Raw genomic sequence first — 14,603 nt, 5'->3', positions numbered from 1 at the left:
AAGGGAGAAAAAAATGACACTACCTCGTAAGGTGCTGATAGAATAACCCATTTTTGTCCTCTCAGGGCCCCCCTTTGTGGATAAGTCACAAAGTGTTTTGTGGGCATTCACTCAATCATACCCATCTCCCCTTGATGCCCATCCGGACTATTACCGTCATTTTGATCACGTAAAATGCGTTATAGAAGATCACGTTCAGTTCTCTTTCTGGGAACACGTTCTCTCTGTAGCCTTCTCCCAAGCCCATCTGTTTAAGAAATGTGATCTGGAACTCCCCACGGGGCATCTTTGTGGACAAGGAATGATGCCCTGCCATTGTCCTGCCCAGGGACCCAGGCAGGCAAGGGTGCACCAGGGAACCACCAGGCATTGAAAGGAATGAAATCCCAACATACTTTCTTTGCTGTCGATATCCTGATATGTCTAGAAGGGTTTTCCGAGGGAAAGACCGAAAGAGCTTCTGCACCTGCTGTTTCCATGACAACAATCTTTTTTTCTGAGTCTCTGTAAATGCCTGCAAAAACAAACAGGACTTTTTAATGGGTGGCGCAGCCTGGCATTAGGGGGAGGAACACACAATTAATAGGCGGGAGGACATCAGAGTCTTTGCAGCTGTCTTTTCTTCACCTGTTTCCCACCTGGTCCAAACAGCAGTCAGTTTCACTTGGGAGCCATCTGTACTGACAGTGCAAGTTATTTGACATTGGAGGTACCTGGTAAAGTATATGCATTAAGCTTTTGACAACGCTTGTTTTGGTTGTGTTTCTGGCAGATCCACACTCACCTTCCTCTTCCTGACTCTATTCTGGATTAACCAGGAATGAATTGCAAAATGGATTGTTGAATACTCTAGCTTTTGCAGGCCCCCTTTATTTTCATAATCAATGGAAATGCTAAACCACTCCAAAAATCAATCTGCTTGATAGTGTGTGGTTAGCCTAGAGTGGTCTGTAGGTTTTCAAAAAATGGAGTATAGTCTCTGCTATCCTATCCTATCCTATCCTATCCTATCCTATCCTATCCTATATACTATAGATCAGGTTTGGTGTGCTGGGGTTTTTGTAGGGCACAGGGCTTTGTTGAGAAATCTCAAGGGGCCCCATGCCCTACAAAAATCCCAGTGCACCAAATCCTGACCTAAACTTTGCCTAAAGTCTAGGAAAATGGGTAGATCTGATGCCTTCTCAAATCTTTTTAGTAAAATTGGCATTGAGGGGGAGTTTTGTCTGCTTTGTAACACACTGTCATGTATATCTTTTTTTTTTTTTTTTTGTACGCTAAAGCCTGGGGGAATGACTTTACAGGGGTAATGAGTCCCTAAGGCAGAGACTCTCAAATCTGTCATATAAAATCCCTCAAGACTATTAAATGCAGTTTCCTAGGCCCCTTCCCACACACCTAGAGCCTGATTTAATAGATGCAGACAGGAGTCCAGAAGATGTTTGCAGCAAGTGCCCTGGTAATTCTGTTGCAAACGGAACATGGACATGCACCATTCTAGATGGTTTGAGGATCCTACATGCAATATAGGAATGCCCTGTCAGGTGCCTAGAACTGTGGTCCACAAGTTGTGAGAGATCCATCAGATTTGATTGATTAGCAGTAACAGTGATGGAGATAACATACCCATATAGTTTTGTCAATAAAACGTGAATTCCTTTAAGTAGCAATAAACTATTACTTAGAGTAGCAGACTATATGACTCTTTCCCATAAAGGAAACAGATTCCTTAAATAGAGAAAACATGACAGCTTAATTTTCTCCTGATGACATTTAATCTTTAAGGTTCTAAACATAGGAGAGCTATGTGAACAAAAGCAAAAAGATGTTAGTTATATTGTGAAAAAATTATTGTCTTGCAAACCCCTTCCTCCTGGATGACCTTAGCCAGGTGCCTTTAAGCATATTCATCCAGGAGGGCTACCCAATCAAGGGACTCCAGGCCTCCTAAAGAGGTGCAGACACCAAATAAGGTACATGGTGGGTTGGTCTCATGGGTACGAGGTAAGGACATGGTTCTACTTTGTGGTCCCTTCTCATTTGTTGGCAATACTTGGTGAGTGTCCAACTATACACGAATGCCTCTAAAAACCTGAAAGGCAAGCATTTCTGCTGGACGAATAAAGAAAGAGATGGATAGATTCTGCTTTTGACTGGCTTATTCTGCCAAAGTTTGAGTGAGAACACAGGATGCAGGGATACTAATCTAGATGACTTGGGAGAAGAGAGTCCAGTCCAGGTGGTCAAAGGAAGGCTGGGGATGTATGATATGGGCAGGGCTCAGATCCCTGCACACCCTTAAGCAAGTTCCTTTACCTGACACTGTTCCTTCTAAAAAGCCTGGATAACATCTCCCTCAAAGAGATGTTGTAAGGGTTAAATGAGATAACACATGAAATGCACTTAGACTATGTAGGACATGCCTGGCTCTTAGTTAATGGTTCAATAACTGTGGCTCGTAGATAATCTAACCAGGTTTTTGTGGTTGCACAGACCAGCCCTTTATAGTGGTGGTATATGCCATATTTGGCATTCGACAATCACCTTTAGTCCCAACAAATGACTTCAAGTTCTTAAAACTATAATACCAGGCTGGGTCTGGAGCCCAGCCTGAAGGACAGCTGGCCTGAGTTTCCAAATGACAAGAGGAAATGGCTCACTTTATAGACATGCATTCAAAGTGCCTCCAAGGACACCACTTCATACATGACATGTCCCGTGGTGGCAAAGAACATCCAAGAAGATGGAAATATTTATACCCTACCACCACCCAGGGAGGTGAGCTCATTCACTCAGAACTGGGCATCAGGCTTATTTAGTTCCAGGCTGCGGATAGGATTAAGCCCCTCAGCCATGGTTGGTAAGTGTGATGGCCACTTCTTGGTCCTGGAGACTGCATCTGAGAGGCATGAGAGGAGCTAGGTCATGGCTGGCAATGAGGGATTTCCAAAAGCTGGTCTCTGTATGTGCCTGCAAAGTAGCCCTCCATTGTGAGAGCTCTGCTACCAGCCAGGATGACTGACCCCTCACCTCAGCCATTCTACTGGCAACTCTAGATTGGGCTGGTAGCAGCTTCCTCAGGGACTGGAGGGGACGGAAGCTTCTATTATATAGATTGACATAGCCAGTCAGCCACTTCTGAGTCTTCTTTTCCTGTCAGGGCCAAACCAATGAGTCTGTCTGGAGGAAGGTATATAATATGCCCTATAGCTTTTGTGGCTGCATCAAAAGGCTCATAAAGGGTCAAGAGCCCATCTCTATAGAACCTTCTCGAGATGGCGAGGAGGCAAGAAGCCAGGGATTATAATCCAGGAGACAAAGTGATTGATCTCAGAAATGAAATTCAGAACTTTCCTTTCCTCCCTTTTGCTGCTCTAGGGAATTGGTCCCTTTGATCCTGGGGAGGAAGGAAGGTGTCTAGGTTTGGTCAACACCCTCCCGTCCAGTCAGCTAAGGAATGGCATGTTCAGACTGTGAAAGGGAGTCCTGTTTCATGGAGCTCAGGTGAAATTCAGCCAGGGATGGAGACTGCGTGCTTCAATGGGGCCTCAGAGGGAGAGTGTGTTCTGCCCACATAGAATAACCTGAGCCTGTGGAAAATTATGCAGACACGTTTCCTCTTTCTTGAACTAAAATAATAATAAGTCTTGCACAACATTTTCCCTTCCAAAGCAGAGTGCAGGCCCCTCCATCCCGACATAAATTTAGGCAAGCAGACATGGCATGAGCTCCTTTCTGCTCATGACTCCCATCAGCCAGAGGCCCCTCTACTGCAATTGGGGCCGCCTGCCAGCAGATGAGTCCACGTGGTGCCATCTTTGCATTTAATCACTTGGGCAGGCAGGGAGAAAAAAACCCAGGCATTTCCTAAATATTCTAAGGAAATGGTAAGGAGAGCCAGGCTGCCCAGGGAGGGCATGCATGATGGCAGGAAGGCGAGAAGCATCAGGCTACAGCTTCAGGGCTGGCGGAGGCCAATTAGGAAGTCTGTGCACCGTCCAACAGAGGCAGCTGGAGGGCTCATTATTTTGTCTTGTGGGCTCAGCAGACTTGAGGCAAGATGGAAAGTAACTTATAATGCGTCCTCCAGTATCTTGAAGGCTAAGTGTGAGCATGGGCATGGGAGAGGAAGCAAGGCTCTAGTTTGCTTTACAGAAGTTTAAATCCTCCCCTGCTCAGGCCCCTCAAAGCCCACTCCAAATGTTCCTAGTAAGACAGAGCCCTCCAAAGGCTGTTCTCTCTGCCTGGGGCATTCCTACCTCCTTACATATTGAGTCTTTACCACCACAACTGCAGCTTGCCTTTCGGGCCCAGCTTGGAAGCAATTCCTCTGAGGAAAAGCCATTTCCAATTCTGGGTTTGGTGGCCTTGCTCCTCATCTGGGCTCCATGGGAAGCCAGAACAGCCTTATCTTCATGTGTGTGATCACCTGGTTTTCTTTTACCTTTCACTACCCTCACACCATAAGCAGCTACCTAGCCAGGGACAGGGCCTAGGCATTTAATCTAGATCTACGGAATGAATGAGTTCTAAAATCCTTTAACACATCCTTGCCTTCTCTTCTTCCTGTCACTTTTTGCTGGCAAAACACTTGCGGTATCAGGATTAAAAATACCAAAGGGTGAGTTAGGGGCTGGGGAGAAGGCCACAGAAGAATTTGCACTGTTGAGAAAGAAAATAGCAAAAAAGGGAGAGTTCAGGGGATTGTGGGGCAGTGGGTGGGAAGGAAACCCAGAAGGAGACCATAACCTGTTCATGAGGGTACTGGGTAGTCAGATTGTGGACAGGTGGAGGGCCTAGCGAACTGGCCTTAGACAGATGTGCCTGTGTGGCAGCTGGCAGGGTGGGGACATTGTGAGCGGCGTGCTGGGGAAGGGGGACAGACCTCTGTGCTGGGTGTTTCCCTTCACTGCACTTCTGGGGCTCTGAATGCCAACTCAGCAAATGTGAGCAGAGTTAGGGGCCTTTACCATCTTTTTTTTTTTTTTTTAAGATTTTATTTATTTATTCATGAGAGACATACCCAGAGAGAGTGAGAGACAGAGAGAGAGACAGAGAGACAGAGAGACAGAGAGCAGAGGGAGAAGCAGGCTCCATGCAGGAAGCCTGATGTGGGATTCAATCCCGGGTCTCCAGGATCATGCCCTGGGCCAAAGGCAGCACTAAACCACTGAGCCACCCGGGCTGCCCGGCCTTTACCATCTTATTCTAACATTAAAATTCCACAAAAGACCTCAGTGCTGTGAAGTTTATCCAAAGCCTACACTGTGACTCTTATCTCTGTGACTCTTTGGAGGGGGTGCTCCCAAGAAGCCACTGAAGTCTTGGGTCTGAGGCACAAGTCCCTGTCTCCACATGTGCTTCAGGGCAGCTTCCAGGGCAGGCGGCTGCCCTAGCCAGCAGCACCCAGGATCCACCTGGCTCCATCAGGGAGATTGTGCTAGTACTGAGTCTAATGGGGCATAGCTCCAGCCTGCCTCAGTCCTTCTTCAAAGGGACATGTTCCTATAAAAATCCCAAATCGAACCACACGGAACATAACATAAACACATCATTTCTTTTGTACACTCTCCAACCTTCTTCCAAGTTGCCCTGAGCCAAATGGCAAAATATCTCAACTCAAAATTTTAAAGACTGTTAAACGCCAAGGCTAGGTGGCAGGGCTGTGTGTTAACTACCTGCCAGGCTTAGTCACTCAGGGATTCTTCTGGCACCAGAAGTTTCTCTCAGGCATTCACCCTCACATCAGAGCTTAGTCTGGATGACTCTCTAGATACCCAAGTATCACAAGCTGTTGCTTAGGTTTGAAGCCACCATAGCCGAGTTCTGCCCAGAGTATTATTAATGTCTCTCTACCCTTCAGAAACAAGTTGTTGGAGACCCAAATGATCACATCACAGAAATGCTGAGAACCCTTTCTAAACAATGAGACAAACAATTTTGTGAAACCCATTACTACTCACCTCATGAATTAGACACTTGTCTATGAGCTGTAAATAGGAACTTATATTTTCCTCATCAGGTCTGGAGACCAAGAGCTGTGTGCACACTGTGAATTAAAACAAAAACAAAAACAAAAACAAAACAAAAAAAAACAGAAAAAAGAAAAGAAGAATTAGAAACATGTATACCCATTCTAATCTCTGAGATCCGCCCCCGATTTCCTTTCAGGACTAATATTTTGAGAAGTATGTGTGCCTGTGGCTTTACGTAAGGTTCACAAAAAAGGCCAGAAGGCTCCTCATTCCACTGAAGTCAAAGGCTTGGTCACCACGGGAGCCCTCGCCTCGAGAAGCCCCTTTGGTTAATTCCAGGCATACCATTCTATATTAAGCCTTCTGCAATCCGGCCTCAGACAGACACTCTGGGAGAAGAAGAATGTGGCCATGTCCTGAGCTCTATCTCTGAAAGAGGCTCCTTTTGAGAAGGTAGTTCAAAGGCATCAAAGACCATCGACGTTATCAGAGAGCAATCTCCATAACTTGCCGGATGAACTGTGCGCCTCGTCTGGAGGATTCAGGCTCTTGCACATCTTTGAGGCTGTGAGGTGTGTGGGCACACACAGGAGCAGGATGCCTGCTCAGTCACTGGAGAGTTATTTTTTCAAAGTGATAACACACATTTAGACAGCCACAGGTTCACTTACACACTCAAGTAACTGAAGGAATAAAGACAGAGCAGTACTCTCTGTACACACACCCACTGGGCTCTCCAGGGCCACACTAGCGTGGCCCATTCTAATCTCACCCTGGAGGCTTTGATGCTCTGATTTTGACAGAGGTGTTTAGAAGGTCATGGTAGAGGTGGCTGGACAAAAGATGTCAATTAAAAGTGGAAATGTCTTGCAGTCAAGCTCGAAACCTGAGCATCATGATTCCTTCCTCTCCCTAATCCTGCCTAACCAGTCTGTCACAGTTCCATTTATATCGTATCTTTGCACAGAGATTCCCAGTATATAGCATTGTTTGTAATAACAAAAACTTGAAAACTACACATACATCAACGTCCATTAATTGGAGCCCTGTTAAATTATGCCTTATGCATACAGTGGAACAGTATGCAACCTTGAAAAAAGAATCCGGGGGCGCCTGGGAGGCTCAGTCAGTTAAGCATCTGCCTTCGGCTCAGGTCATGATCTCAGGGTCCTGGGATCAAGTCCTGCGGCAGGCTCCCTGCTCAGCAGTCAGCTTCTCCTTCTCCCTCTGCCCCTCCCCCTGCTCATGTGTTCTCTCTCAAATAAATGAATAAATAAAATCTTAAAAAGAATCAGTATGATATTGATAGAAATATTAAAAATATATAATGTAGAAAAACAAGGTGCATAAAGACATGTAAACAACACCTGTTTGTGTGTAAAAAGGACACTCGTGCTTGTATATGAATATTATAAAGTTTCTGAAGGGAGAAGCCAAGCCTGTTTAGAACACGCACCTCATGGGAGGAAGATGGCAGGGCCTGGGGGACCGGTTATTCTTCACTTTCCATCATTTTGTTTAGTTTTGATTTTATGCTGAACATGAATTTATTGTGTAATTAATTTGAAAGTAGCTCAAGTTTAAAAAGAAGCCATGCCAAAGGAGTTTGGATCCTCTGAGGACAGAACCCGCCATGGATTATACTCAGGTTTCCACCTCCTACATGTAGCTTTACCCATGAGGTCATCTGTTCTAATCCCACCAGCAAAGAACCCACTCAGAGGTAGGAGGTCAGGAGGTTAAGAGGGCTCAGAGGTGAGTTGGGGGAGACCAGGGACTCACCCTGGCCATCAAGCTGACTGGCCTCTCAGCTCAAAGGGATGCTACAAGTTGTCTCCTCTGAATCAGATTTCTATGGATCTAAGTCTTTTTTAGGACATGTATACACAGGGAGTTTCTCACTGCACCTGTAAGACTCAGGTGTCCATTTCTTTTGGTAAGAACTTGATTCTTTAAAATGATTGGGCAATAAAGAAAAAATTGTTTCTCCTTCCCAAAGGAGAAGTAGCTGGTATTCACTACATTTTAAAAATAATCACACTTTCTTATGAAACATTCAAGTACAAATTATTCTAGTATTGGACTTTTCAAGGACTATAATCAGGGCAACCCGGGTGTGATCCTGGAGACCCAGGATCGAGTCCCACATTGGGCTCCCCGCAGGGAGCCTGCTTCTCTCTCTGCCTCTCTCTGTGTCTCATGAATGAATGAATAAAATCTTAAAAAAAAAAAAAAAAGGACTATAATCACATAATCACTGTGCCATGCACAGGGGAGGCACAGGGCAGTCCAGGTAGAAAGAGTGCTCTTACCCAAAGGACCACATGAGAATTCTGTCCTGCTTTCCAGACAGGCACAGGGCATGGCCGTGGTGCCTTCCAGGCCTGGTCTGTAGTAAGGGCTGACTTCTGCCTGCAGGCCCAAAGGCCCAATGAGCACTCACTCTACTAGGAGGGCCCAGCAAGCCCTGGTCTGAAGGAGTGGAAGAGAAAGGAGACAGGGTTGAGGAAGAGGCCTTTAGGGGCCAGAGGGATCAGAGTTCAGATCCAAATGATGACCTCTGAGCCTCACTCCGATCATCTGTAAATGGGCTAATGACATCAACCCTGACAGGTTGATCCAGCATCCGGGGAGCCCCTCAGGAACCAGGAGCTCTGGTTAGTGGTGTAGAGTGAAGAAAAGGGGGAGGCGTGAGAATCAGGCTCTACCTTTCCCCATGACTCGTGTGAACTGCCCGGGTAGATCCCCCTCCGGCAGGGGGGCGACAGCCATCTCCCCATCACAGCTACTCAGCTGGTGTGGCTGCAGCCCACCACTGGCCCCAGCGGAGGTGTTGGCCGTGGCACTGCTGGCCGAGGCACTGTCTTTGCAGTCGGGGCTCTGGCCCTCAGGGCCCATCAGTGAGGGTGGGTGTGGAGCCTGGGGCTCCCGGCGGCGAGCTTCGGGGGTGGTACTTGGGGAGCTGTAGGCCTTGATAGGAGTCAGGATCATCTGGTGCAGTTCCTGGAGTGGTATGCGCAGGTTACCCCCCTCGATGATGTCCTGGATGGTCAGAGGGAGAAGACCTCTGTTAGCATCAGCAATGGGGGTGGCCTCCCCCTTGATGCCTCCCCTCCCCCGCCCCGAGTGGTTCCCAGACAGGACTCCCAGCTGCTGGCCCCTTCATCACAACATTCTTTGGAAATGCAATCACCTTAGTTTTATCATTCTATTAGACCAGGTAGAAAACTTGGAAAATACAAATAGGCACAATGAGGAAAATGTACATCACCTGAAAATCCCACCATCTAGAGGTGATCACTAAAATGATTTTCAGATAAAGGGCTAGTTTCCAAGATCTATAAAGAACTTCTTAAACTCAACACCAAAGAAACAAACAATCCAATCATGAAATGGGCAAAAGACATGAACAGAAATCTCACAGAGGAAGACATAGACATGGCCAACATGCATATGAGAAAATGCTCTGCATCACTTGCCATCAGGGAAATACAAATCAATGAGATCCCACCTCACACCAGTGAGAATGGGGCAAATTAACAAGGCAGGAAACCACAAATGTTGGAGAGGATGCGGAGAAAAGGGAACCCTCTTACACTGTTGGTGGGAATGTGAACTGGTGCAGCCACTCTGGAAAACTGTGTGGAGGTTCCTCAAAGAGTTAAAAATAGATCTGCCCTACGACCCAGCAATTGCACTGTTGGGGATTTACCCCAAAGATACAGATGCAATGAAACGCCAGGACACCTGCACCCAATGTTTATAGCAGCAATGGCCACAATAGCCAAACTGTGGAAGGAGCCTCGGTGTCCATCGAAAGATGAATGGATAAAGAAGATGTGGTCTATGTATACAATGGAATATTACTCAGCCATTAGAAATGACAAATACCCACCATTTGCTTCAACGTGGATGGAACTGGAGGGTATTATGCTGATTGAAGTAAGTCAATTGGAGAAGGACAAACATTATATGGTCTCATTCATTTGGGGAATATAAATAATAGTGAAAGGGAATATAAGGGAAGGGAGAAGAAATGTGTGGGAAATATCAGAAAGGGAGACAGAACTTAAAGACTCCTAACTCTGGGAAACGAACTAGGGGTGGTAGAAGGGGAGGAGGCCGGGGGGGTGGGGGTGAATGGGTAACGGGCACTGAGGGGGGCACTTGACGGGATGAGCACTGGGTATTATTCTGTATGTTGGCATATTGAACACCAATAAAAAATAAATTTATTAAAAAAATAAAAATAAAATGATTTTTTCACATTTCCATCCCTGGCTTCTTCAGTGAGTTTCTATAAAAAAAAAAAAACATTTGGATAGTGTACATGCATACCCCTAAGAAGCTGTATAATAAAGTTGGGTCATATGTAAGTTTCTGTCCTGTGTAGGATTTATTTGTTTTGGATGAAGGAACCTGCTCATTCACACCACCCACCCATTTGGGGTAGTGGTGAAGAATACAGACTTAAGGACAGATGCTGGGGTTCAAATTCAGACACTGCTGTATGACCTTGGGCAAATGACTTAACCTCTCTGTGCCTCAGCTTCTCTATGCTGAAAATAAGGATAATAACTTTATTTGCCTCAATGGGTGTTTGTAAGGATGTTAAAACTTGTAAAGCTGCAGGTCAGTGTCAGGCTACTACTGGGTCGTGCGCTTCTTTGTTAAATTACTAGGTATGTCTAGGGCTCTGATGAACTGGGCACTGTGCTAGGCAAGGGGATATAGTGGGAACCGCCCTCCTTTACAGTTTCTTTGGAGAGTTTACATCCTACCCTGAGATGAACATACTGTGTTTGGGACTGAGGTGCAGGCCAGGGTGGCTGTGAGGGAAGGCTCTCTGAAGGGTGATGTTAGAACGGGAACCCAAATGAAGGCGGGCACGAGGATTCTGAGAAAGTGTGCTCCATGCAAAGCGCATGGGGAGGGCAGAGGCTATGAGGTAGGAGCATACCTGGAGTGTGTGAGGAAGAGCAAGGAGGCCTGACATGGAGCAGAATGGTGAGAGGAGAGTGTGAGAAATTAGGTCCGCAAGTTGCTACCAGCGCCTGAGCGTGGAGGCATGGATGCTGGAAATTTTTCTCAATGAGCTGGGACTTCAGGGAAGGGTTTGAGCAAGGGAGTGACATGTTTTCAAAGAATCATTTCCAGAGAGAAATATGTGTGTATAATCTATATGTATATGACACCAATGACCCTTGGACAACATGGGTTTGAACTGTGTGTCCACTGACCTGCAGAGTTTTTCAATAAATATGGTATGGTATTATAAATTTATTCTCTTATGATTTTCTTTCTTTTTTTAAAAAAAATTATTTGAGAGAGAGACAGCAAGAGAGAGCATGAGCCAGGAGGAGAGGGATAAGCAGACTGCACTGAGCAGGGAGCTGGACACAGGGTTCGATCCCAGGACCCTGGGATCATGACCTGAACAGAAGGCAGACACTTAACCAACTGAGCCACCCAGGTGTGCCATCTCTTATGATTTTCTTAGTATTTTCTATTCTCTAGCTTATTTTAAGAATACAGAATATAACACATATAACATATAATATGTGTTAATCCACTGTTCATGTATCAGTAAGGCTTCCAATCAACAGTAGGCTATTAGTAGTTAGGTTTTGGGGGAGTCAAAAGTTATACATGGATTTTTGACTGCACAGGGTGGGGGTGCTCCTCTACCCCAAGCTGTTCAAGGAATAACTCAACTGAAGTTGTATATAATATAAATGGCTTTATATGTTGTTTAATAAAATTGGGTCCCCCTGCACATATGGTTTGATATACTAGCTATTATCTATTAGAAAAAGAGTGAGGTTGATTCTGATTGACATTTATCTGTATGCCAGATGCTCATGGAGGCACAGAACAGGCTTTGATGCTTGTGGTGAGGGGTCAGGGCCTGGCAGTCTTTTTGGCATGGTGAGGAGCCCTTCTGCCACAGGGCTGCCCAGTCCTTCTGCAGTGAACCTCTCCCTGGAACCCAGGAAGGACGCTGACAATCAAAGCCCTGATTACTAATGAAGTATTTAATCTTCTGAGAGCCCAGAATAGCAAGGACATAATTTTAAAAGCCTGAAGCATGAGTACCAATCCATTCCTGGGATCCTTTCTTATCAAGAAAAATTGCTTGATGATGTCAAGGAACACAAGTCCATGGAACACGATCACTTGTACACCGAGACTTTTCAATCAATCAATTAGAAAAAAGGAAACCTGAGGATGCCAGTCTTGGACAGGCACATCTCAATTCTGGGCAGCAAAACACCAATAGCCTGGCCCTGTCATTGGCTGGAACCTGCTTTACTCAGTAGGTTGGAAGCAGAATCTTAGCCGAGTCAGCACCCATGGTTATGGAGGAAATTGAAATGCTAAGTAGCCATCAGAATTGTCTCCATCCTGCTCGGGGCTACTGTCCAGCCTGTTTTAGATGGGGGGAGTCTTTCTTTCTTTTCTTTCTTTCTTTTCTTTCTTTCTTTCTTTTCTTTCTTCTTTCTTTCTTTCTTTCTTTCTTTCTTTCTTTCTTTCTTTCTTTCTTTCTTTCTTTCTTTCTTTCTTTCTTTCAAGAGGAGGGCTTTAAAGTCTACTGCCTTCCTTTTAAATCTGGTGGATAGGGCAGAGGTAAGACTAGCCTGATACCTGTGCTGGAAAGCCTGATAATGTGAGTCGGGAGGTGCTCTTGATCATTCCCAGTTCTCCTGCTGTCTAGACTGGACCAGCCTTTTCCAGAGTCTAGATGGCATCGTGTGAATGGTTCCTCCACTTTGGACTTGGTGTTTTATCAGGGCAGGGCATATGGAGGTAAGCTAGATGACTCATGCCAGGAAGCACCTGTTGTCTTTACCAACTCAACTATGTGTCAACTGGGGGACCCCTGCCTTGAGGTCCTCCACTTCTAGCCAATTGCCTAAAGGGCACCTGGGATGTGAGAGGTTCTGATCTTGTCCAGCCCTTGACTGAGGTGGGAGGGAGGGGGGTTGGGAAAGGAGAGTGAAGGGATGAAGCTTCCTCACAGAGTGGGGCTGAGGAGACAGAGCCAACCGGCCTCTTTGGGGGATCACATCCATCTCTGCCATGTCATTCCATGTGACAGCTACCGCTGAGGTGAGCAAAGGCATGCTTGTGACATTTTGTCAGCTGCCACCAAACAACCCTGGCCTGTTCTCATCACATGCAGAAAAGCTTCTGTAGTTACTCAGTGACGGAAGAAAGAGATTTTGGTTATGCCAAGAGCTGAACTCCCTGAAACGGGAAACATACTTGCTCCAAGTTCAAAGCTTATTTTTTTCCACAGGAGACAAGCACCCCAAAAAGGAAACCACAAACCTAATGACTAATGACGGATACTTTCTCTGCAGAAATCATGCAGAGTTTTGTATTGTTCTCCCCCACAGCCTCCAAGCCAGTGTCTCAAAGAAAACGCTTGGCTACCAACAAGTTAACAATGCCCTTTATGCCAGCCTCCATGGGGTTAGGTACCTGACTCTTCAAAATCAATTCTAGAACTCGCCCAGGGTGAGAAGGAAGCTAGGAAATGGCCGAAGGGGGACCCACTCCAGCATCGTCAACTGGCTGTGGGGATTAATTCTCCATGGTGACAAAAGTAGGGAACCAACCCAAGTCTCTATTGATCCTTCAGACCATAAATATCATCCTACATTATAAACACAAAGAGGCAAAACGAAGCTGGCTGTTCACTCATGGGCCGAGCCGAGGAGCTCATGGCAGAGCAGGAACCATGAAGGCTGGCCCGCCACTGCCCACACTCAGCTCTGGCAGCACAACTCAGGGCACACTTGGAGCGATGGAAGCTCCTTGCCCACTGACCCCTTGCCTGGCTTTCTTAGGTCTTAGAGGAAGACTGGTTTGGAACCTTTCACAGGGCACGTTAGGGCAGCAAGGGGCAAATCATCTGGAAGACAGAACTCGGGCAGCCAGTATCCCAGCACTTATGCACTGTCTGTGGCCCCATCCTTCCCCCTGTGTGGGAAGAACTGGACTTCTCTTGCTGCATCTACGCCTGCATCTACTTAAATCTGCTCCCCCTCGCCACCTTCCGTTTACCAGCTGAGCCCTACCAGGAGCCAGGCACTGTGAAACATGGAGGATACAGCAGAATCCTCACCCTAAGATGCCTACACCAGTTCCTGGGACCCACAGTGTGTGTGTGTGTGTGTGTGTGTGTGTGTGTGTGTGTGTGTGTTGGGGCGGGGAGAAGGTGACTATTTATGTGTGTCTCGGTGTCTATGTGTCTCCTTTTCCCATGCCAGGTTCCCAGGGAATAGTTCAGCTTCACAGTTTGGGAGTTAGGTGAAAAAAGGCCAGTGAATAAAAGGATGTAGAAACATTTTCAGTATTTCAGATAAATGTTGAGAAGTCTGCCCCAGTGCCCATTCTCATCTTCCCTTTTCCTTCTCCACCAAACATCTTGAGAAGTCTAGGCTTCCCTACTCAGTGGCCTTATTGCCCATTCACACTCCCTGGTTCATGGGTTTTAGCTCCATCCCTCCATTCTCCTTGTGACTCTTTTCTCATTGTAGCTACCAGTGACATGTTGGTGGCCAATTCCAGGGGACAGTGTTCAGTACTCATTGTATGTGACACATCCACGGACATTGTGAC

General features: G+C 46.3%; 1 protein-coding gene across 6 annotated transcripts in view; it reads right to left on the bottom strand.

Annotated features, from left to right (window-relative positions):
* Positions 1-14,603, bottom strand: part of SAMD4A (sterile alpha motif domain containing 4A) — a 210,590-nt gene that overhangs the window by 18,574 nt on the left and 177,413 nt on the right. For all 6 annotated transcript variants that reach the window (XM_038544761.1, XM_038544762.1, XM_038544764.1 and 3 more), the window contains 3 exons: positions 8,684-9,017; positions 5,964-6,049; positions 396-514 (listed from right to left, as the gene is read on the bottom strand). In XM_038544761.1, the coding sequence (XP_038400689.1) occupies positions 396-514; positions 5,964-6,049; positions 8,684-9,017 (539 nt within the window). The remainder of the gene's footprint in view (positions 1-395; positions 515-5,963; positions 6,050-8,683; positions 9,018-14,603) is intronic.

Source organism: Canis lupus, chromosome 8 (assembly GCF_011100685.1).
Source record: "Canis lupus familiaris isolate Mischka breed German Shepherd chromosome 8, alternate assembly UU_Cfam_GSD_1.0, whole genome shotgun sequence".
NCBI lineage: Eukaryota > Metazoa > Chordata > Mammalia > Carnivora > Canidae > Canis > Canis lupus.
This window is presented reverse-complemented; position numbering and strand designations above follow the sequence as displayed.